The sequence below is a fragment of the Strix aluco genome, chromosome 3 (assembly GCF_031877795.1).
Source record: "Strix aluco isolate bStrAlu1 chromosome 3, bStrAlu1.hap1, whole genome shotgun sequence".
Lineage (NCBI taxonomy): Eukaryota > Metazoa > Chordata > Aves > Strigiformes > Strigidae > Strix > Strix aluco.
In genome coordinates this window covers 48,179,604-48,202,995 of record NC_133933.1, presented here as the reverse complement: position 1 = coordinate 48,202,995, position 23,392 = coordinate 48,179,604, and the positions used below count along the sequence as shown (strand labels likewise).

Here is a 23,392-nt window from a genome sequence, read left to right as displayed (position 1 = left end):
ATACACTGCACTTGAGCTAGCATTGGTTTCTTCCTATTTTCTAGCCCTTGCCATGACAGCTTAAAAAGAAGTTTCAGCCTATGCCTTGTTTACAAGCTTGGCTCAGAAAAAAAAAACAGGTTTTAGTTTGCTGACCAAAGGCCAACAGGCCAGACCCCAGTCATTAGCTGTCCAGGTGATTTGCTGAGAATTATAGAGTGCTAAAACAGAAAATGCCCAAGACCGATGGCTTGAGAGGAGTCTTGCCCCATTTCTCACCCCACAGACAATGCTGTGACCAGCGAACATACCGCAGCATGCTACACAGAAGAAAGCTTCTCCATCCCAGACACTGTAAAATACTGTACTGTGGTATAAGCTGGAGCAAGGATGTGGTGCAGAAGTCCCAGACAGCCTTGGAGGCAGGATTACTCATTTATTTATCACAAAACTCTGATGAAGTTGTGATACTTATATTGCTATAAGGCAAGGAGGGGAGAGAGACAGACTTTTTACATTTCCAGAAGACTTGTTTTAGCAACTGATGACATTTGGGGACAGGATCCTCCAAACTTCCCTTAGCTCAAGAACACAAAATCCTATTTCCCCATAGATCATTAGTTCACTAGCCACCTAGTCAGGTGCTTTTTAAAGCCCTAGGCTTTAAATGCTTCTTGGCTAGTTCTCTGCATTGCCCTCTGCCCTGTCATAGGTAACAAGATACTCACTTTGTGAAATCATTTTTCATCAAAGTTGGCTGAACTGGCTCTGCCCTTCCCCCAGGTATGTCTACAGCCAGGGTCTTGGATTGACAAGATCTCAAAGAAGTAAGTAGCTTACATGGGTGGAATTAGGTAGAGAGAATGGAAATAAACACCAACTCAACATCTGAGGAGTTTCTGTGCACTGTGTCACTTGTGTCTGCTAGCCCACAGGTGCCCTACAAGCTAAGGATGTTTCAGCTGACTTGTTTTTTCATGTCACCCTCCCATGTTTCTAAAAGCATCTCTCCTTTTAATCACGTGGCAGCAGGTACTGACTTGCTTACACACACAGCAGTGTTACTAGTAACTGTGCTAAACACATGCTGCACAGGTGAGCCCTGCAATACTGTCTGTGGCTACAGAGCCACCGCACCCACGCCGTCATGTTTTTCTCAGCGTAACCCCAGGTATGGCCCTACGCAATGCCTGGCCACTTTCAGAGGAAAGCTTGCTCTTCCTCTCCTCCACCCATCTGAGCTCAGCAATCAGGAGTACAGAGGAAAACTTCTGGCCATTGGCGCTCGGGATGAGCAAACAACCAGCCCACACTCTGTCCAGCAGCACGAATGCCAGGTTATGTGAGGACATGCCAGCAGAGTCCACATACCGCTGCTGGGTTATGAGCACTTCAGATCTGACTGACCCTGCTCAGGAGACTGAAATATAAACAGCACTTTTCTGGGAGGAGCGGCTCCCATCCAAATACTCCCCCATCTTAGTCACAGGTTAAAATAAATAAATAAACAAAGCTGTACTAATCTCACAGTTGGCCCACTTGCAGCCATGTGACTGGCATCAGCCTTCACCCCGAGGTGAAATATGGACCAAAAGGCTGGGTCCTGGCTTCGCAGTGCTCCAATGGCACACGCGGGACGGGCAGCAGCCCCTAACTGGGATGGCGCAGACTCCGGCTTGCAGTGTAAGGGAACACCCACCTGGCAGACAGCAGAGCCCAGCTGCACACCACCTGCTCCCGGCTCCATCACGCTTACATAAGGGAAACACTGAGGGGGCCAGGACACATTTAACCCAGAAATCCTCACGTGACCACATGGATCCGAAGAGAAGAAGACCAGACCTGGGTCTGCTTTCTGTCCCATGTGGAGCCACATCTGGGAAGCAAAGCAAACAGGGGCCACTGTGCAGCGGAGACCTGAGGAGGCCTGGCAAGAGAAAGACTAAGGCAGTGGTTCCCTCTTCCCCTGTCCTTTGGTGAGCGAGAATAGCTGTGCTGGGAGCCAAGAGGGCACACTGGGGCAGGATCAGTCTAGTCTTGCTCTGTTTCTTGTCCTCCTTCCCACAGCATCTGCTGCTGGCTCCTGCCAGAGGTAGGATAAAGAGCTAAGTGGACCTTGCATCCGGCGCAGCACAGCCATTTGTACTCCCCTGCCTTGTGAGCTGAAAGTCTGGCCAAAGCTCCTGTGTGTGCATGAAAGACAATCCCAGCATTAAATATATTCCTCTTCTTTATCCAAACTAGAAATGGCTCCTCAGCCTACAACATCACTAGGCTATGTTAAAACATCTAAGTATAATCAGAAATGCAGCTGGAGGTCTAAGCATGGGGTGAGCAACCACGAGCATATATTTTAACAGTAACTATCCCAATGGGCTCTGAGAGCTACATACAGTATATCTGCCTGTTGCTAATTATATTTACTGGTGGTGGTTGTTTTTTTTTTTCAAGCTGAAGATGAGTCAGAAAAAGAAAAAAGTCCTTTATTGTTGTGGAAGCAGAAGGATGTCTCCTGAGGGTATATGTAATGCACTACTGTCACGGCATGACAATGGAAAAGCTGACTGCTGAGCCAACCAAACCCCCATAAATACCTAATGATATCTCTCCTGGCCCAGATTTTCTACAAGTTGGTGCTTGAACTGCATACGAAATGACAATCGATATGAAAGGATCTCTCTTCTCAACAGAGCCAGAATTTAAGAGCCCAGCTGAGCATTATATTCCAGTTCATACAAAGAGATCCTTTTAAAGGTCTGTCACAATAACTTAAAGGTAGTGATCCAGCAAAAACACTACTAGGCCTCTCCTCACCCTCTTCCTCACGCCTCCCGCCATTAGTGCAAAGAACAGCTGGCTTCAGCGAACAGGCGTCATTATTAATTACAATATGGTGATACAAACAATGCATGCTTAGGGATGTTATTGGGCCTGCATACAAGTGGGACAAGAACAAAATTTTCTTCTTCTACTTCTTCTCTTCCTGGCTCAGGTAGCTCTGCCACCTCGTGTACTCGGCTGGGGAGGCGGCTGTGCCAAGCACCTGGCCCAGTTACAGGTATGCGCATAGGGACAGGGAGCCTGTTGTGAGAAAACCCTGCCTTAGCAAATCTCTCTGGCCATGGGCCAGCCTCCGTGCATTGGGCAAGTGACTCTCCCCGGCTGCAGTTACATCAGTCACCACCACCTCCCTCAATGTCATGGCACGGGAAGCGGCTGCCAGGGGAGAGGGAGAGAGTCGCTGGTTTTTGAAACCGGCTGTCCAAAAAAACATTACAACACCCTCGCCGGTTTCCAGTGGGTTTGCTCAGTTCCTCCCTTCCCGTGAAGACCACACAGGCTTCGCGAGGGCGTTTCGCCCTGCTGCAGAAAGGCGGTCTCTGGGGCCCGCTGCTTCTGGCAGCCTCTCTGCAGCAGCGTGATTCCCCTGACTTCCTCCAGACGCTCTCCCAGTTTACACCCAGGGCCAGAACCAAACTCAAAAGCTGATATTTAGGGGGAAAAAAAAAGGTATTTTCTTATTTTTTTTCCCAGAGGGAAATTCTCCATACTGCTCCATCCCCAGCACAAGGGGGAGGCAGGGCAGGAAGGGTGAGTGATTGAGAAGCCCCTCACGGCTCCTCTCCCTCTTTCACCTGCCTCTCCTCTGCCTGCTCCAGTCCCTCGTGCCCTGCCGGACTCACACACCCTCGCACAGAGGCAGTGCCCAGGGCAGCCCTGGTGGGACACCAGTACTCCCCACCTTCCCAAGCCACCAGGCGCAGGGACCCGGACCAGGGCTGCAGCTGGGAGGAGGCAGGCTGGAGCACCACTGCCTGCAGGGCCAACAGTCAAACCCTGCTGCTGCCCCAATGTAAATTTAGAGCAACCCCCCTGCAGCAGTGACCAGGGATTTGTTCTGTGCGAGGCAACAGAGCAGACCCTGGACAAGGGATGGCACTTCAAGACAACCATCTGGGGCTCCGTGTAAGCACAATCACCTTATAAAAGAGAGTGAAACTGGCAAACAAAAATATTGCTCCTGCCGTGCAAGTACTTCCATATTGATTCAATGCTTAAAAATGCACAGAAGCGAGGATGCCCTTTCTTCAAACCCTCCAGCAAATTCACTTTCACTCTTGACAACCTGCTGTCTCCTCACCCCTCAGCACTTTCACCCTGATGGCAGCAGCACCTTCCTACAATGGTGTCTCAGCCTTCCATCGCCAGACCCCACCAGCCTCCCCTCGCTCCCTCCTCTGCTTCACCTTCTGCTCAAAGTCCTTCTAGAGGAGGAGCTGAAATTTCTGCAACAACCATTCTGCAACCTCATGCACCACAGGCCTGACTACCCTAGCAAAAGCAGGGAGAAATAGTTGCTAAAGCCCATGGGGAAGCCTTCACCCAGGAGGGCGGCACAGCTGGGCCTCCCACTGCGAACCTGCCCCCTCAGCCCTGCCTCTCCCCGGACAGGAGCCCACGCAGGTTCGCAAGCTGGCCAGATCAGGGTAGCTCTTCTCCAGTCAGAGACTCTGGAAGGATTATTTGGCTGCAACATATCATATGACTTTGTTCTTAGAGTTACATTTTAACTGAGAAAGTTTAACAAGTATGACTTATGGGCTTCTAAAATTGGCAGCAGAAAAATGAGCTGAGGAAGTCATGGAAAAAAACCACAAGCGAGGCCATTCCATGTTATGCACAATTTCTGGGCTCTTTTTCCAATCTTCTGTTTTTTTGGATGGTGGAAAATATTTTCCAGCTACACAGGCCTGGCCTCACTGAGTACGTATTTATGCCAAGTTTATAAAAAGCAGCTGCAGACAGGGTTGAATGAAAGGATTACACTGCTGTCTGTCTTCCAGAAGGTGCTTCAGTTCACACCCTGTCCCACAGAGCGAGGCTCGTCTCTCAAATCTCCATGAATTTATGTAAAGAGGGACAATATTTGAACCACACAATACAAGCAGCTATGGCGGTGTATGCGAATGGGCATGCATGCGTGTACATCTAGCTAGCTGACTAGCTAGCAGCAGTTCCTAGTCACTGCTAACGCTGGCTTTTAGAGCTTGAAGTTTACCACCATTCCTCCAACCTTTCCCCGCCCTACAGCCCAGTCCATCTTCCATGAATACAACAACGGGGAGAGGACTTTCAGCATTGAGACCCTGGCCTCAGTGTGCCTCTGCTGCCTGCTTCACATATACCTGCTCTCCAGCTGCTCCCACTGAAATTCAGGCTTCACCAACCTCACGTATTCTCGGGCTGCCAGTCTTTCAGGCTAGAAGGGATCGCTGTAAGCATGCAGCCTGACCTCCTCCTCAGCACACTGCCACTGAATTTCAATCAGGAACCCGGGCAGCAGAGACATAACCTTAATTTTCAGCCGTGTCTTGTCACAGCCTTGGCCTGATACTCTAGGCACAAGAGGAAAGTCACAAATAATTCTTCACTCTCCTAAACAGAATAGCTACAGGGGGTGTGGGGAGGACACAAACTGAAAGCAAATGGATATAAAAAGGTAAGGTAGGTGGTAAGCTGCAGATCGTACGTTACAGATCTGTACCCTGCTGTTTTTGCAGTTGAGTATCTTAGAATAACAGTACTGAGAACGACAGTGATACATCAGGAATATCGGTCAAGACAATATTTCCTGGCAATTGTTTAAGAAATGCTTTTCTCACAGCTAATTGCTCCCAAGAGGCTGTGTTTTCTCTGTTTTTAGAAGGAGAGCAATTAAGAAAGAAGGTTTTTAAACCTCTGCACCCTGCTGTGGGACAAAGAACTGGGGGAAAAAAAGGAAAAAAGAAAGAAAAGAAAGAGGCACAACAGCTGTAATGTTCTATGAAATGATTTTGTTCTGTTCTCTTGCCGGGGTGGTGGGTGCAATCATCAGTTTGGCAGAGATAAATACAGAAAAAGCAAGAAATTTTACAGGAAAGATGAGTCCCAGCTGCAGGAGTACCACATTGCCATCTAGTGGCACTGGCTCTGGAAAGCTCTGGGGCTCTGCAGGCTCTCCATGCCCCCCCTCCTCTCTGGTGCCTGTCTCTGGGCAGCAGGCATGCTACCTGAACATAGGGCCCAGTTTCTTTCCGGTGCTTTACAAGCAAGCTTGACAACTGCAAAACCACTTGGTCTATAAAAGATAGGTGTAGGAACGCAAGGGGAAAAGCAAAAAATTCCTCCAAAAGGAAGTTTAAGACAAACTTGGCTTTGCTGGGAAAAGCTGGTGTTTACACTGAGGCCCACAGATTCCCATCTTTCATGGCTGCTGCACACCAAACTATCGCAGCCTCTGCATGTTCTGCAATTGTCATATGGATGTTTGCAGCAAAATGATGGGCTGGCAGGAACAACAAGCACTACCTTGTCCCAAGGAGACAGGCCTGAATCCAGAGCTGATGCCCTGATCCCAATCCTGTTGGACCAAACGCCTCAGTACCTGTGTGCCCAGATGCTATCTGCAGTGCCACCCCTGAAAATCTAACTTCACTATATGCCTCTGTGATGACACATTTCCTTTGTATTCCAAAAAGAATACAAATATTAACCTTTCAACACTGAAAAAAAGACAAGCCAAAATGCTAAGCCCCTTAGATAGCAAAAGACAGGCACTCCACCTTTGGAAGACACCCAGCAAAGGGCAGAGAATGAATTATTTTGTATGACCTTCACACAGCAAGTTAAAAAGTAAAAAGAGCTTTGGTGTATGTGAATTCTGACGTTCATTGAAAGATATTAAATTGGAAGGTTCTGGCTGCAGCAGGCTTCTATTTAGCCAGAAAACAAAAACACTCCCAGTGCCTGAACTCTGCCAGGAAAGATCATTTTGGGAAGCAATGGAAGAAGACTTGCATCAGGCATCCAAGACCGCCCACAAAGCTCTGCCCCGTGGCAAAATGCTTTCTGTTCTTGCACTTCCCACTGGAAATAAATGACCACTCTCACACCTTATGGGCAATGAAAGATGTTCAGCAGCAGACTGCATTTGGCCCTGGTGCAAAGGACGGTATGTCTAGCTAATCATTAGCTCTGTGCCTCTGGCCCCTGAGTCCTGTGAAGACACAAGAGCACAGCTGTACTGCATGTGCCCTAAACAGCCAGGTCAACAAAGGTGATATTCTTTGATATTAGCAAAAATAATGTTTTCTTCCAAGAAGAAGGGAAAATGCAGTTAAGTTCCCCAAAATGAAGATAATCTATGCTGCTCCAGTGAATCAGTTTTACAGCAGCACATCTTCAAAAGCCAAGAGTGATAACCTCTACAAATACTTTGGTGACTACGAATACTATGATTACCTACGAATACTCTGAATTTACAAAATCCCTGCTTCATCAATCAACAACAAAGCTTGTGTTGTCACCCCCTGAGACCAAACACACAACACCTGCAACATTACCAGGAGTTGGGGAGGCAGAATTTGAACAGTAAGATTATAAAAAAGGAAAGGCCACAAAGGAACCTGAGTCCGAACCATTGCTGGTTCTGTCAGACTGCAATCTGTTTCTTAATTTCTTCTTTAAAATCAGCATGAGATCACTGTTTTTATTGAAAATGTACTGCCTGAGGTAGAAGACATCCATCTGTGAAAAGATCTACAGTCTAATAACAAATATTATCAGACCTGATGAAAAATTTTGAGGGCAACCCAGCAGAGAAAACACTGCTCCTGACCTTGGCAGAGTCTCATAACAAACACCATTCTGGAAACAACCAAAGTGAAAGGAGGGATTCTACACAGGAACCAATCGTTTTCCCTGCTTCACATTTTACAACAAAAGGCATGGGGAGAGCACTGCCCAAATATCAGTACATCCCATCCCAGAGTCTCCATGCCCTTTAGAAAACCAATTTAACTTATTAGCACTTACTTCCATGGTTGCCCAGAGAAGCCAAAGTGCCCAAGTGGTTAGCTCAAGCTCCCACTAAGAACCAGACAGTCTGTTGGTTCTTGAGGGTGGCAGGACACACCAGTCTGATCATCTGATCTTCTGGAAACCAACTCCTTCCAGTCATATCCTCCTCTCCTTTCCAGATACCAGCTCCAGAGCAGAAAAAGGAGGATAGAGTCATCCTGGTCAACAGATAACATCTGCTCTAACCACGAGGACTCTGGGCGTCAGAAGCAAGATTTAGAAGGCTGCATTGTTTTTAAGGATGCGTCAGCTGTCTAAAACTGGACTACAACTTTCTCTCAGTAAAGTACCTCTCCAGTTTTCACCCATTTTACCAGACTGTCACATATTCACAGTTTGCAATCCAACATCTAGGATGGACGCTGATTCACTGCACTGCTTTCTAAGCTGTTTGCCTTATTTATGCCTGCTTAATACCTATGTCCCAGCTTTCCTATTTGCATAATGACGTCGCTGAATTTCAGGCACTATGGTGTAGGCTGATTACTAAGTTTTGACAGAACAGTCAGAGTTCCTTTTAAAGTTGCTATCAAACAGCAAGCCAGATTTCTGAAAGATTGCTTCTTACATTTACAATGCGGAAGCCACTTATGAACTGTAGGACTACCAGCAGAGTAATTAACCTAGTGCTCGACAGTTCATGTTATTTGATTTCAGGTTGGGGTGGGTTATGCTTCAAATCTTTTAAATTATAGAGAGTGTCTTTAATACTTTTTTTCCTTTTGGTAGGTGTCATGATTTATAAGCAGGTCTATGATCGGTTGAGGTCTGATTTTTCTTGATGATACTAGTAACTAGCACTCATTAGCCAACCAGTCTAAAAATACTATGATGTAGAAAGGGAGCAAGCTTTAGAGCTTCGTAAATAATTCAGATAAACAAAACACCCACCCAATAACTGCCAAAACAATCATACTATCCTAAACCTTACCTTCTCCCTTCCTGTGTCACTGTCCCAATGTCCTGCTCTTGACTGCTTAGGTTTCCATGAGGAAAGGACCATGCAGAGTAAATTACAGGATCAGGACCGCAGGCTGTGAGCTTGCAGAAGCAGAGACTTCATCTTGACAGATTCTTCAGAGTGCCACACACATCTCTGCTGATACAGAAGTAATAATAATAATTTCATGCTAAGAATTCTGCCAGTGCCAATGGCCAGTAGATAACATCCCTACAGAGAAGTAAAAAGGGCCCTTAGTTCTGTCAGACAACTTCTAACATAAGCCAAGGGGCCTGATGTTAAAGCTTAAAACTTTAGATGGAGAGATAAAAGCAAATGAAATGTAAATCAAATAGCAACCCCTCATGGTTATGCAAATTCAGGTGAGTGTCACTATAGGAAACACCTGAACTAGAAGAACTCAATAAACATGGAGCCTGCAACCTGGGGTCAGATGAGGCTTCTCTTCCTTGTATAGGCAAAAACTTCCACCTCCTTAATTCCAGGAGTTGGTAGTCTTCATTGCTGTAACTTACAGGACCAAGCAATTACATTATACCAGGTCAATGTGTGGTGAAAGTAAATTTCCATCAAAACCAGACTGTTCCCACCAATAATGAGATACTGCTATGCATTGATTAGGCATGTACTATCAATTAAAAACACCAGAGGAGAGTTTCTCAAAGAACATGCTTGCTCAAGAATCCCTTTTCTCCATTTCTCCATTTAATTAGTCATTGCATTATAATTAACAAATTCATGCAATAATCATTGTCATTTTAATCATCAAAGCTGAATGTACATTCCTTCCCATTAAATAATATTAAATACAACAAAAGATGCTAACCAGGTTGTTTCAGAGCTTCAGGAAATTCTCTTTTACATACATGCCAAAACAGGCAAATATTGGTTTGTTATAGCAATTTTCTGTATCTTACAGGCTATCTTACAGGGTGTAACATATCCAGACTGACCTAAGGAAGCAGGAGAAGCGTGGTTTGCAGAGACAGTATCTTTTATTGAACAGCTCTCTTCCTCTAGATACTTGCCATGTTTTAAGCAGACTTTGAAGAATTTCTTACTAACGAGTTCGATGTTTGGAAAAATGCTGACTGACAGCTACAAGGGCTGAAAACTTCCATTTACTTGTATGGCACGAACACACACTTTCCCCCTGCAAACACAGCCCAGGAAGCAGAGAAAAACCACTTCTGAGGTGTAGGAGTAGTTAAGATTTGGTTTCAGGCCAGGGTGCCACTACCAAACAAATAGCTGCCTCCAAGGCATGAGAGAGACCCCACCAGCTCATTTCACGTCAGATACAGGATTGCAATAGGGTGAGTAGATTTTGCCACCTTAAGCTGGAATTCAATGAGCAATGAAACTGCATCCTGTCACTGACCTATAACATCTTGCCTTCTTGGTTTCTTTTTTGGTTGTCCCTCCTCACACGGGCCATCACAGGCAGAGTCCAACTCCAGGCAGAGTCTCAAGATGCAAATTTCTCTTCCACCCCTACTGCAGTTAACAAGTGCTCTCCTTTCACTCCAGCTAGCAAAGCTCATCCAGAAAAATCACAGCTGGGCAGGGGAAAACTCCTCTCTCGCATGCTGGGCATGAGATTCAGTTGCATTTTGTTGTGGTGTTTAAGTTGTACAATGCAGCTGGCTTATCTATATACCTGGTTTGTGCTGAGGGATGGAGAGAAAAGAAAATGGAAATTCTTCTCATCATGTCAGCACAATAAACCAAACACACAGGATTTAAAAAGCCAAATTAGGTATCAGTAGAAACACATGCCACTGCTGCCCCACTGATCCCGTCTTAAACACTGTAACACATTTGTCTGGACAAAATGCTGCATTGCATCAACTCACCAGACAGGAAGATTCTAAAAATTAGGATTTTGCAGGATGAGTTTGCACAGAATGTGTGTGCAAAACTGCCCTCTGCTGTTTAGATTAAGACCTGCTCAAATAAATGATACTGTGACCAAATCAGTTTTCAGTTGTAAGGTTCCAAGATGTGAAACAGCAGAACTATCCAACTTCAGCTGTTTTCTGCCTCCATGCACAGTAGAAATTTCATACATGAAAGCCACTCATAACTGTCTTGCAGCATGGACCATCCAGACAGATTTGCAGGCTGTAGCAACACTGTGCCAGCTGCAACAACACTCCATTCAGCACCCATCATCCTCTCACCCCAAAGATGAATCAAGAACATTCTCAGGGTGTAAGGGAAATGATGGTAATTGTGAGCGAGCGCTGCAGGAGGACATGCACCTGTAAACCCATAAAATCAAGGCCTGACCTTCACAAAACAGGAACTAGAACTATATGTCTGGAGTCAGAAGCTTATAGCACAGAGGCCTTTAAGAGTTCATGATTATTAGGTTACAGCAGTGATCAGAAAGTAGGGAGGTGACCTTATCAAAAGACGTCCAGTAAATATTCTGTAAAACTAGCACCTGTAAGCCCCTACTGCAGGGAAAGAAGTGAGAACCTGGGTTTTCTTTTCGAGAACATACAGAAACCACTGTACTTTGAAAAAGCTGCCCATTATCTAGTGCCAGTATGCTGGACAGTTTGGTATAGAAACATCACGGAAGGGCCAGCTGTTTTCTATGGCTTCACTCACACATTCATACACTGGACACGACAAATTCTGCCTTTCGAGAACAGCATCTGATGTCCACATCATCTTCTTTGGGAAGCTCTGTTTTGGTACAAATGAAGAAAACAAGTACTGTTACCCACACCAGAAGCTCAGTTTCCAGCGTGCCTCTGATGAAAGCTAGCCCAGTCCTCGTGAATTAAGCACAAATTTTGGCTCTTTGCAACAGGCTTTTGGTCAGATCTGACTGCTGTGCCGACAAGCTTTTTTTGGTCACTGCATAAAGGGGACCATAAGCTATAGTGGTCTGTGTAAATACACAAATTAAAAACCAAACCAAGACTTGGGTACAACGGAAGCCTTGAAGAAACTATCTTTTTTCACATCAGCCCTTTTCATATCTGTATGTTTAAAATACGCAGGAGCATGGGTGTACAGTACAACATGCCTTTGAAACACTCACTAAAAGCACTTAGTGACCACTTCAAAGATTCCCTTGAAGTTTAACTCATGTTAATTTTAACACAACGGTCATGTAGGGCCACTGTTCAGCCTAAGAGACTTCAAACACACCATCAACAGATGTACAAATGAAACTTTAGAAAGATTCTTCTGGGTGCATAAATAACTGCAGCTTTACTTTGATGATGGCTGTCTGGCCTCCTACACAGCAAGGCTGGGACTTCTCCATTTTTCAAGTTAAGGGCAACAATAATATTCTGTCATTCCCCAGGGTAAGGAAATTAGTGCCAGATGATTCAGTGTGTGCCTGATCACTCTGGTTTTGGATTCGATTCTATTATCTAGAAAACTTAATGGTGGGACATCAAAGGTAGTCCTGCATGATCATGAAATTAGCTGGGTTTTTTTCTGTAAAAGCTGCCCAAGAAGCTCGTAACTGATGACAGGAGACTTCCCAACATAAAACCAACAGACCTCAGATTTCCTTTATGAGAAACCCTCTTAGTGCTGAAAACAAGTGCCTTGCTCTTGGAGCACCACAGAAGGGAAAATGGCTCTTTCTGGGAGAAAGATCAGTAGTTTTACCCTCAGTAAATAAGATACAGATCTTATTCACCAGCAGCCATGAGCTCAGCAGCAGCAAATCCACAACTGAAATGGCTTGCTTCCACCTTTTTTTAATTTGCATAGGTGAAAAAAATTATGGTACTATGCACAGCTAATGCAATGGCATTGCTACTACTGATGCAGTAACATCCATCATTACCAGGGTACTTCCGATGACCTGCACTTTGTTATGTCTGAAACCAGTTCTAAATTATAGCCTCCTACATCTGTGGGCTGTGCATGATAGCTACACCAGCGTCAGCCTGACACTGCTGGAGCAACAGCAAATTCCCATTCTAGATGGTATCTTCAAGTCTTCACAGTGTGTGAGGTATTAGCTTCATCAAGAGATTTGGGAAGAAAAACAAAGATCTTAAGCCTTGTTAAAAGGATTCACAATTCCCACCCTATTAGCCAAGGCACTCAAAACAGGCATCAGAGCTTGGTCTACATACTAAGCAGGTGCTTCTGGATTATCAAATAGGAGAACAAATTTATACTTAAGGTTTCATTTAAACTTAAGCTATCTAAAATTTTGTTTGCATCTAACTTTGCAGGACCAAGAAAACTAAAAGTGGTTGGAGTAATATGTGTGTCTATGATGTTTATTAAAGCAATGACCATTTGTAGACATAATCAGACTATCACCAAGTCTTCCACCAAAATCAGAAGAACTGACACTCAGGTTTGCTAAAACATACTTAGTTCAGGAGAGCTTTGCTGTAAGCTAAACTGTGAATTCGAATTGTCATCATTGTACCAAAGAGAGTAGAAAATTGTTCAGGTTTGGAGGAAAGGTGCCACTTTTGTCTTATGCTGTTTGGGTTTGTTTTTCAAGGCAGGGTGGAAGTTTGATTTACCTTAAGACAACATTAAAAGCTGAACCAAAAAGATATTCCACTGAAGTGACCACCACCAGCAAGGACAGCAAGTAGATATGCTAACAGTTCTGTCAGCATAACCTATGAATTCTTACTTTTCAGGGTTAGAAAGGAAAAGAAAAACTCCTCCAGAAAGCTTCATTAAAAATAGAACCTTCTGCAATTTCACAGTATTTTTATTAAGTATACTAGGTGCACAGTAACTTTTCCCTCTAAAATAAATTCAAAGGAAAAGACCAAACCAGTCATTGTCACCTGAAGATCATGGCTACTAAGTTTTACCTTATGTTACCAGAACAATTCAAGGACACCAAAAAGTCTAAACTACAGCCAGCTGTTCCAAGAAATTTTTGTTTGTACCAGCAATTAACTTCAGTATTTGTCGCATGACAATAGCACCTCAAATCTTGGGAAATTGTGTTTTCAAGGTGTTAAGAGGGAAATATCTCTTCCATGGCAAACCAACTAAGCAGATTGACTTAGTAAAAGCCACTTCTATTCCCAAACTCATTTATTTGACTGCTAGATGACCATGAACTACCCACTTCACCTCTCAAAAATTCTGTACGAGGCAATTTCTGAAACATTGAGACCTACAGTTTGGAAGAATCGGCCTTTAAAGAAACTTACACCAGGCTGAAATGAGACAAAGACAGATGGGAATGTTGGTTAAAGTGCTCTCAGAGTATCTCACTTCTACTCGGACTATGCCACCTAGTACCTCACTATTAATGTATCAGCATCATTAGCACAAACTATCAGCTGGTCTGAAAGACAGACACCTCAAAGCATTGTCCTCCTTTCTTCTCCTTAAGTTAAAGCAAGTCACCATGCCAAACATATAAAGCCACATTTTCAATTGTTTCTTCTGCCACCTGCGTGGTGACAGCACAAAAAGAGAGAACAGTACAAGCCAATCTGTTCTGACATTTGGAACATCCTATCCATGGAAAACTTGGTTTCAGAAATATGCTTCTGCTACTCCCTTGAGTCTGTGTATTATTTGCCTCATGTTCACTGGCAAAGGAACACTTACCTAAATTTTTTACAGTAACACACCATACTGAAATTCTACATCATCTTTCTAATTCCATTAGCTTTAGCTAGTTTAGCCTGTGGATATCAAGGTCTTACCTTATCAGTGCAAATTTTTTAAGGCAAATGCCAAAGACTGTTAACAACCATTTTCTATGGTCTTGAAGACTAGAGACTGAAAAGTTAACTGCCTATCTTGCAAAAAGGTCTCAAGCTTTCCAAAAAAACAACCTTTGTGCTCTTACAATCTGCCCTGGGTTCTATTCCAAACAGCTTTATTTCAGACACCTGCATTAACAGAGATTTCGTGTTTGCCAGATACAGTTTTGACTTGAATCACTTTAGATGTCATTGTTCCTAACAGAAATAGATTTGTCATCCTTTCTAGAGCCAGTCATCTATTACCATTCTGATCTACATCTCTTTCTAAGGTGATCGGTTACCGTTTAAATGATCACATCTCTATTTTCTCAGGACACAAGGTTTTAAACTTAATTAAAAGCATTGGAAAACCAGCCATAACATTAAAAATAAATTTTAATGTTAAGTCATTTTAGATCATTTGCTCTGACACTCAAATGTTCTGAAATTTAAAGTAGTACTATAGGGACACACAAGTGCAGATAAATCTTTATTGCCATAACTTCGTTTTTTCAAAAATGAGCATTGGGTTTTTAATAGGTCGTAGTTTTATGTCTTTATATGTACAACATTACAACTGCATATTTTAATAATAATGAAGTTAGTGATACTTTGATAACTCACCACAGTGTATTTATAAAATGAATTCTTATCAAAATACACTTTTCACTGGGATAATAAATAAAATCCTGCGAAACCCACCTACACAAAGTTAATTTTAACTCTGGTAGAACCCGATGTGGTACACAGTCCATTAACTACTATGTTTGCCCCTTTATCCCCCTACTGATGCTCATCTTCTGGGGTAAGAAAACATTTTTTCCCCCTGTTGTGGTGTGACCTCATTCAACATCATCTTCAGCCAAGCACTGTGCACTTACAATTCTCTGTAAGAAGGAGAAAAACTCATTCACAATTACATAAAATTGACAGTAGGCAACTAATTATCAAGCAATGTAATTTTACACTGAATATTAAGCAGTGTAATTACTGAGCAAACTGATTAATGTTAAAAATGGTAATCTATTTGACATAAATTTTTGAAGCCAGTTCTGCAGAAATTACGTACTGTGCAATGCCTAACAATGTCAAAGTCAGATAAATAATATCCTATCAGCCTCAAGTGATGACCTCTGTGTGGTTTTTGGCCCTGTTCTCTAAGGAAACATTTTTGCTCCACTGTTTCCCAGACATTTACACCTTGTGAACCCAACACTTTCCAGTGTTTTTACTAACTATATGGACCTTGAACTGAAACATAACCAGGCCTGAGCTGTAAAGAGAGCTGACTGATGCACAGCATTGAGTCTTTTATATGAGGTAACACCATTAGGGAGTACCCTTGCATTTCCAAGAACGTAACACATATTATTTATTTTACAATAGACTCACCTGCCAGTGTATTACCACGTTACCTGCAGAGTACTCAGGCTAAAAAGGGAGGGCATTTTATACACAGAACTACGAACGCTTTTATCATCAGGGAAACCCCCTAGCTTCCAAAACTGTCATGTGTTCTGGTGCTAGTTAATATTTTGTGTTTATAGCTGGCCCAGAAGCAATAGGCTAGCAAAGGCAACAGATAAATTCCAATGGACTTCTATAGCACTTACAGACGCTTGTAGATAGAGAATTAAAAAAAAGATAAAACTCAAGACCCAGTGCAAGAAAGTTACCACTTTTCTGATCCCCCAACTTTTATTTTGGAAATGGTGGATCCACTTAATAGTATCAGAGCTGCGGCCAGATGTCCCTACTTTAGAAGAGCTTAGCGTACCCTACGCATGACAGAAATTTTATAGTTCTGTTTTAGCCTGTTTGCTATTAATGCTACATGACATTTTTCATGTACACTTTTTAATGTTTCAGGTGAAAAAAAGCTTCTTTTAATCTAACTGAATATACACAAAAAACATACTACAAAAACCAATACTCGAGACTGATGTAGTGAATAAGAGAAGTAGTTCAATTATTTTCAAAACAAAACAACAGGGACATTTCACATACCTGGCTTATTGTAGGGAGCTTAGTTAGAAGCATTTGAAACACTGGTGGTGGAAGAGTCTGCTGTAGAACTTGTAGTAGCTGCTGCGGCTGTCCACACACAGCAATGGCGTTGGTCAAGTGATCAACACCTTTCTCATATTCACCTGTATGACAAACCATAATGTTTTGAAATCAACCTTCTTCCACACCGTGAAGTATTTCCATAAAACATCCATCAACGGTGGATTAAATTACTGAGACTCAATCCACAGTTTTCTTTCCTCCTCCCTTGACGGATCTTCTGAACTCAGAAGGTTAGAAACAAGTAAAAAGGTCTTCCTAGGTGAATTTGACTCCCCAAAGATCTTAATATATAAAAATCATCTTCTAACAAAGGTAAAGAAAAATTATTTTACAACTTACCCTTCCAAAAAAAATTATGCTATTACCTTGAGCTAGTAGTTCCTCGCCAAGCTGAATCTCCTCAAGGAAAAACTTCTGAACTGCTTCAGCATCTTTCAGATCAGGCAACTATAACACACAAAGTAAAACTTGAAGTTAGTCCTTAAACATCAGTTAATAAACACGTTAGCAGAAAACATTCTCAACTGAAATCAAACACAACACCATACTGTTACACTGAAACTGGCAAAAAAATTAAAATTGTTACTATTAAGTTAAATGCACACAGAATGTTTCTGAAAATCAGACTCAGGTCTTGTATCATCACATCACAAATCTGTAGAGAGACGGAGCCTGAAATATGTCTACTCAGTTTATTAAGCACACAATTTTGTAGCACATATAAATTCAAAGGTGTGTTATGTTTATCACAACTATATATATTTTTTTCCAGGATCTACTGGCAATAAGGAAAGAGAAATCAAATACTTATAGAAAGAAAATATCAAGTTCAGCTATAGGTGTATCCCATCAATGATTTTTAAGTCTGAAAAGTCCTTGCACATGCTACAGAGGAAAACACCATCTAATCACACAGTAGATGTACTTTCTAGTACAAGCCTCTATCTGACACAAAAAAGGAACAACCATTTCATATGGTTATTTGTGAGCACTAAAAAAACCTAAAGACTGCATATTTGCAAAAGTGTTTGTAATGCTAGAATCAAAACAGATCCTTAAACAAATCTTACAAATAATACAAGTGTAACACCTTTCAAACTAGCACTCCATTAATGAACACAGCATTACCTTGGAAAGCCCTGCTCTCTCTTTGGCAAGCTTCTGTTTCTTCCTTCCTGTAAGAATAAAAACATCTTACATCTTTAATTTGCAATTAAAAAAGCCTTCAGATTATTGTTTGAAACCGTGAACAAATCAAAGTTATTTTCAAAATAAGAAACTGGTAATATATTGCAAATATTGAAGACTGAGCACAAGACTGCAACCGACTATCGTTTAGGGGTCTAATGAGGGCTGGCAGTAGCATACTGACTCAGAACAGTAATTCTTCTGCTGCTGGCTATGGCAAACACCAACTGTGCAGAGCCTGCACCAGAGCACACCTCAAGCACTAGAGGTACGAAGAAGGAAAGCGAAATGGAGTAATACAGGATTTCTCTACATGATTTCTAATAATGATAAGCCACAGAATAACTGTCTACAAGTCAAGGCTGTCTGATTTTGAACTATACGGTACACCACCACCAGGAACTTTAGCAGGTCACAGTACGTAACTGTACTTTCCCAGCTGCTTTATAGCAAAGACTCGGGAACTAGTTAAATAGGTGGCAGTATCTCACCATTCCACAGCAAGCACAATATTAGAGCATACATTTCTGAAATCTGAGGAAAGCAAACATTTACAGATGAAACAAACATTTACAGATTCAATTGCCCATCCTAAAGACATAAAGTCAGTCTGCAACATAAAGTTGTACTACTCCAGCAAAACTAGTGTAATGAAAATGATATATAGCTTGCTTTTAATGCAATTAGGCTGGTATAAAGATATTTTATAATAGCAGCTATTCATACAAGAAATAATAATTATAGTAACACTGGTGACTTACTTAGAATAATCATTTTTGTAAGACCATCAACTGACATGTTTAACCATAGGCTGTATTTAGAAGTTATATTGGTGTAACTAACTGTACTCTTACTATTTGTCCTCAGTGTCTCCTCAGTGAACATCTATGTTGACAAAGAACAACTGTCACACAGTCCTGATTTTTCTTTTGAGACAATTTTACAAGCTGGAAATACTTCCAAATATGACTAGCAGTTTTAATGGCAATGAGTTAAAAATCTGCAACTGTCCACATGATGAAGACATTCAGGAATACTATGTCCTAGTAGTGATGACTACTTGGTGTGAAATTTATGAACAAGATCAAGTGTTCTTTATGTAAAGGGAGTTCCCATTCTAACTACACGGATCACTCTTTTACCTTCTATAATACCTTAATAACCCTTAGCACCTGAATTTGTACAGCTTATTGACCTGCATACATTATTTTACAACATCACATACAGAAAAATGTGTCATACAGAACTAAGAAGAATTTGTCTCTTGAAAGTTGGTGCCTTCAATCAGCTCACTCCAAGTTTTCTGAAGCATTAATTCGCACAAAATTTTAAACTGCACTACTATGCAAACCAGTTTTGCCAACACGTAAAATCTTAAAGGTGAAATAAAAATTTTTAAAAAATAGTACATTAAATGTTTCACTATCAAAACAAGCCACATTGCAACTGTAGTGCAATCAGTGAAAACATCAATGAAAAGTACAAGGAGTAACAGCTTAACATTTGTACATTGTTTTCAGGAGAAAACTGTGTTTTCTTGCTGTGACTATAACATCTTCTAAAGTAGTACAACAGGTATCACTCACCAGGTTAAGCATTCAGAGATAATGAAAAAAAGACATGCTGGAAACTGTAACTATTTAATAAAAGCTTTTGACCACTGATCACACACATATGAAATCATATACTTTAACCTGAAGATAGTAAAGGAATGCAAAGAATCACCGAGATTTTAAAACTGAACACTGATCTACAGAACCTTTCAAGTCTGTTTACTATGCAATTTTTCTTCCTCTTCTTAATACATTTTTTACAGGTCTCTCTAAAAGTCCACTAGCCAGAACAATTACAGAAAACAAATAGCTCTGAAGGATATTTAGGAATTTTTCCCATACTAGTTGGTAACACTAGTTTTAAAAAATCTTTGCAACAACAGCCAAAAGTTACATTTCTAACACCACAAGCAAAAAGCAATGGCTTTGGGGTAAAAAAAACAAATCTACCTTACAAAAATTTTGTTTTCCCTCAGGGACCTCCAAGAAAATGAAAAACTTCACTCTCTTCTAAAGACATTATTGCAGTTAGAAAAGGGGAAGGGCAATCTTTCACAGAAGGAATTAGTTAATGCACGTGCATCCATCCATAACAGAAAGCTAAACTGCAGCTCTCAAACTGCACGTGACTTGCAGGTCCATCAGAGGCCACAGCTCTTGTACACAGCAAGTAAATTTTGAATGGGAACCAATGGATAACCTGACGCACTGGCATGGGTTGCAAAAATCCCAAGTTGCCCCAGCAGTTTCACAAGCAGTCCCACCAAGGAGCAGAACGACCAAAAAGCCGTTTGCATCTTCAGCTCCCATCCATGGAGTCTGCCTACTGCTCTCCTCTCACGTAGCTGTCCAGGCAGAAGGTGCTCTGAGAGGCAACATTCAGCATGGTCAGAAATTCTGGTTGTCTCTGAACGAAGAGATGAGTGTCTATACTTGCATACTGAACAGTTCTGGTTTATACATTCAAGAACATGAGTAGCAAACACATCTAAAATCTTATCTTAAATTTAGCTGTGGAAGCTAAGGAGCTCCAGATGTTTATAGCTTTGCTATCCTTTGGTCCGAAGGTTAAATATGGACATGCCCCAAACTAGCAACACCAAAACCTGAAAAAAACCCACAAAACCTGCTAAACAAGTAAGATTAAGACATCTGGAAAACCAAAGTCCAGCCGTCCTTCAAACTCCCCATGAAATCACTTCTTTTATGCAACATAAACTACTTTGGTCCTAATGCAGCCCAAAGATAAGTACAATGTAACTGGGATGGCAAAAAAATTATTTGTTCCTCATTTGTGCTTGACCAAATATGACAGCCAATCCACTGACATGTTGGATCTCCTGTCCTTCCCAAATTTTGGTGACACTGCATCACAAAGACTGAAAAACAATCTTATCCTAACAACTTTAGTGGAAAAGATCTTCTGTAAAGGTGGTTTCTACAAGTTTTTCATCAAATTGCCCGAGAAACAGTATATCTTCATCTAAAGAACTGCAACTGGCTGCTGCCTTGGGCCTTCTTTGGTCAAATATTTTACAGGTGACGCCTTTCTCTCCAACAGTAAAAGCACTGTAATAATCAGATCACTGGCACCACCACTAAGGGATCTCCATACTAAGGGATCAGTTACAGTAGCAAAAAATAAAAATTAAAACAAATTCCTTAATTATCTAAAGCCTTACAACTAAAAGCAGCCCAGTGTATCACATCCAAAGATCACAAGTCATATGGTGATGTCCTCCAAATGACAACAGCTATCCCCTATCAAACCACAATGGATTTTTTCCAAAAGGTTAAATCTTAATCAGAGCAAGTCTAAGGCTTATTCAGAACATTACTGGATAGGAGCTCGGATAATAAAAACAATGGGATGCAAAAATAACTTTCAATTCTTCTGCAAAAATCTTATGTAATCCAGTATTTTCCCTGTTACTTATTTACATGGCTGATCACACTGCCATGAATTGAGTTTGCTTGTGCAAGACAAGCACATACCAGCTTACTATACTAAAAATTCCCAATGAATGACTTGCACCAGAGGGCAAAAAGTACTTGGAAGACACTCAACAAGTATGCATCTAAGATCCTACATACGTGAGCAAGGGCCTGAAGATGAAGTATTTGAAAGACATAATTTGCTGCGGAAGAGCTTACCAGAAGCAGAATTAATAAGCTGGTAAGCATCAACACTGGTCACTCAACAAATTCAATCCATTAAAACAGGTCAAAGCATCTAAGCTACATTTAAAGGTACATCATCAGGTAAATATTCGGTTTTAACCCATCTAGTTACTGACTCTTCCATCCATGAAACTGCTAATTACGTTATGTTTACTTGCTGAGAAAGTTTACCTTAATGGTAATTTCTTCAGATTCGTTATCAAAGGAATACTGTACATGTTCACATGTCAGAAACAACCCAGCACAACAAATATCAGCTTATTTTTCATGACTCATTGGAGTACCTTGGATGAATTTGCGTACCTTGAGTACTCACACAGTTGCATTTAAAACCCTCACTAATCATTAAAACATTTAAACAAGTGTTGAAGATGTGAAATAATGAAGAGCCACAGGAGAAGAGCTCTACATTTTGGATTAATCAACAGTTTTCTCTGGCATTCATTCTTATCCTGGAAGCTAATAACAGGGCTGCCAGGAGGGTTAAGAATGCAGCGGATTAAATACCTGAGGGCTGCCACCGGCTCTTGCCTTACCGCAGCAACAACTTCACTATAAAAGATCGCGTTGTTTTATCTGATCGTCTTCCAAAAGCAAAAAAATAAACGCCACCACGTAAATGCAGTGGCGGTAATAGCACGGCTGAGTGTGTAGGTTAACAAGATTTTTAAAAAAGAGGAAGGTGAATTATTTCCAAGCCCAGCTTCTGATGCAGAAACCACAAGTTACCCGACAACCACACAAATTGCAGAAAACACGCTCCGACAAGAAGATCCGTCCCCTGGCTTAGGTAAGGGGATGACGAGAGGCGAGGAGCAGCGGAGGCTCGGGGTCGGCCTCGCACAAGCGCGCCTGGGCCAACACCGCCCGCCAGCCCCCGCCCACGACCCGGCCCGGCCCTGCCGCAGCCTCCCGGGCGCCTGGCGCGCCCTTCCCGCCCGGTCACCGCGACAAGGCGGGCCGAAGCGGAGCGCGGCCGGGAGGCCGACGGGGGCTGCAGGCCGTTCCCCCGCAGGGCAGAGGCCGGGCGGGCCGCTCGGCCGCGGCGCGGCTGGGGGGAAGGGGAGCGGGGGGTGGCGGCGGCCGAGCCCCGGAGCAAGGAGGGCGCTGCGGCGGCGCCACGTGCCGCGCGCGGGCCGGCGGGGAGGGGAGGCGGCGGCCGCTGAAGGCAGGGCGCGCGCGGGAGCCGCCGGAGGCCGCCAGGAGAGGCGGGGAGAGGGGGCGGCCCGGACACTCACGCTCCCGCAGCCGGTTCTTGAAATTCGGGTCGCTCCGTCTTTTGCGGTCGAAATAGATGCAGTAGCCGATGAAAAGGGCCCCGCAGAGGCCCGCAGCGATGGCGCTGGTCTTGCCCACCATCATCGTGCCCGGCGCCGAGGGGAAGGTCCCGCCGCGCCGCCGCCCCCCGCCCCCTCCCTCCCTCCCGCCGCGCGGCCGGCGCCGAGCTCCGCAGGCACCTTGGGGCGAGCGGGCGGCCAGAAAGGACCCCACTTCACTTCCGTTGACGTCATCAGCCAGCGTCGACTGAGGGCGCCTACCTCACTGCCTGCAGGGAGGCCGCCCGCCCCCGGGGCGCATGCGCGGCGGGCCGCCCGCCGCTGCCCGAAAGACCTATGTCTTGTAAACTAAAGGTTAACAGTTAAAAACCAACACCCCCTCTATCTAGGTAATAATTTGCGCATCATCAGACATAGTCTGCGCCCGAGCCCCTGTTTCTGCAGTCACTTTGAGCCATCCTACGCAACCCCCAGAGAATTCGGTTAACCTGGGCAGCGAGACCCCGGCTAGGGACGTGTTCCCAGACACAGCCGTAACGTCACACAGGGTCTGGAGTAGGGACA

At 43.2% G+C, this 23,392-nt stretch overlaps 1 protein-coding gene and 1 non-coding gene across 2 annotated transcripts; both read right to left on the bottom strand.

Moving 5' to 3' along the window:
* Positions 1 to 15,036: 15,036 nt before the first annotated feature.
* Positions 15,037 to 22,969, bottom strand: TOMM20 (translocase of outer mitochondrial membrane 20). Its single transcript, XM_074818452.1, has 5 exons — positions 22,790 to 22,969; positions 17,758 to 17,804; positions 16,995 to 17,076; positions 16,567 to 16,709; positions 15,037 to 15,446 (listed from the first exon to the last, which is right to left on the bottom strand). Exons 1-5 carry the CDS (start codon positions 22,911 to 22,913, stop codon positions 15,402 to 15,404), a joined length of 441 nt encoding a protein of 146 aa, XP_074674553.1. The 5' UTR covers positions 22,914 to 22,969; the 3' UTR covers positions 15,037 to 15,401.
* On the bottom strand, positions 21,912 to 22,046 carry LOC141921962 (small nucleolar RNA SNORA14). Its single transcript, XR_012622845.1, has one exon. It is a non-coding gene; the product is annotated as a small nucleolar RNA SNORA14 (small nucleolar RNA).
* Positions 22,970 to 23,392: the final 423 nt, after the last annotated feature.

What these genes read in the sequence shown, in the direction of transcription:
- TOMM20 (XM_074818452.1), bottom strand. Translation starts at nt 22,913, where the DNA reads ATGATGGTGGGCAAGACCAGCGCCATCGCTGCGGGCCTCTGCGGGGCC. An exon ending in AGAGAGCAGGGCTTTCCAAG is followed by an intron (nt 17,077 to 17,757) that starts GTAATGCTGTGT and finishes TGTGTGTTATAG; the next exon opens with TTGCCTGATCTGAAAGATGC. An exon ending in CGAGGAACTACTAGCTCAAG is followed by an intron (nt 16,710 to 16,994) that starts GTAATAGCATAA and finishes TTTGTCATACAG; the next exon opens with GTGAATATGAGAAAGGTGTT.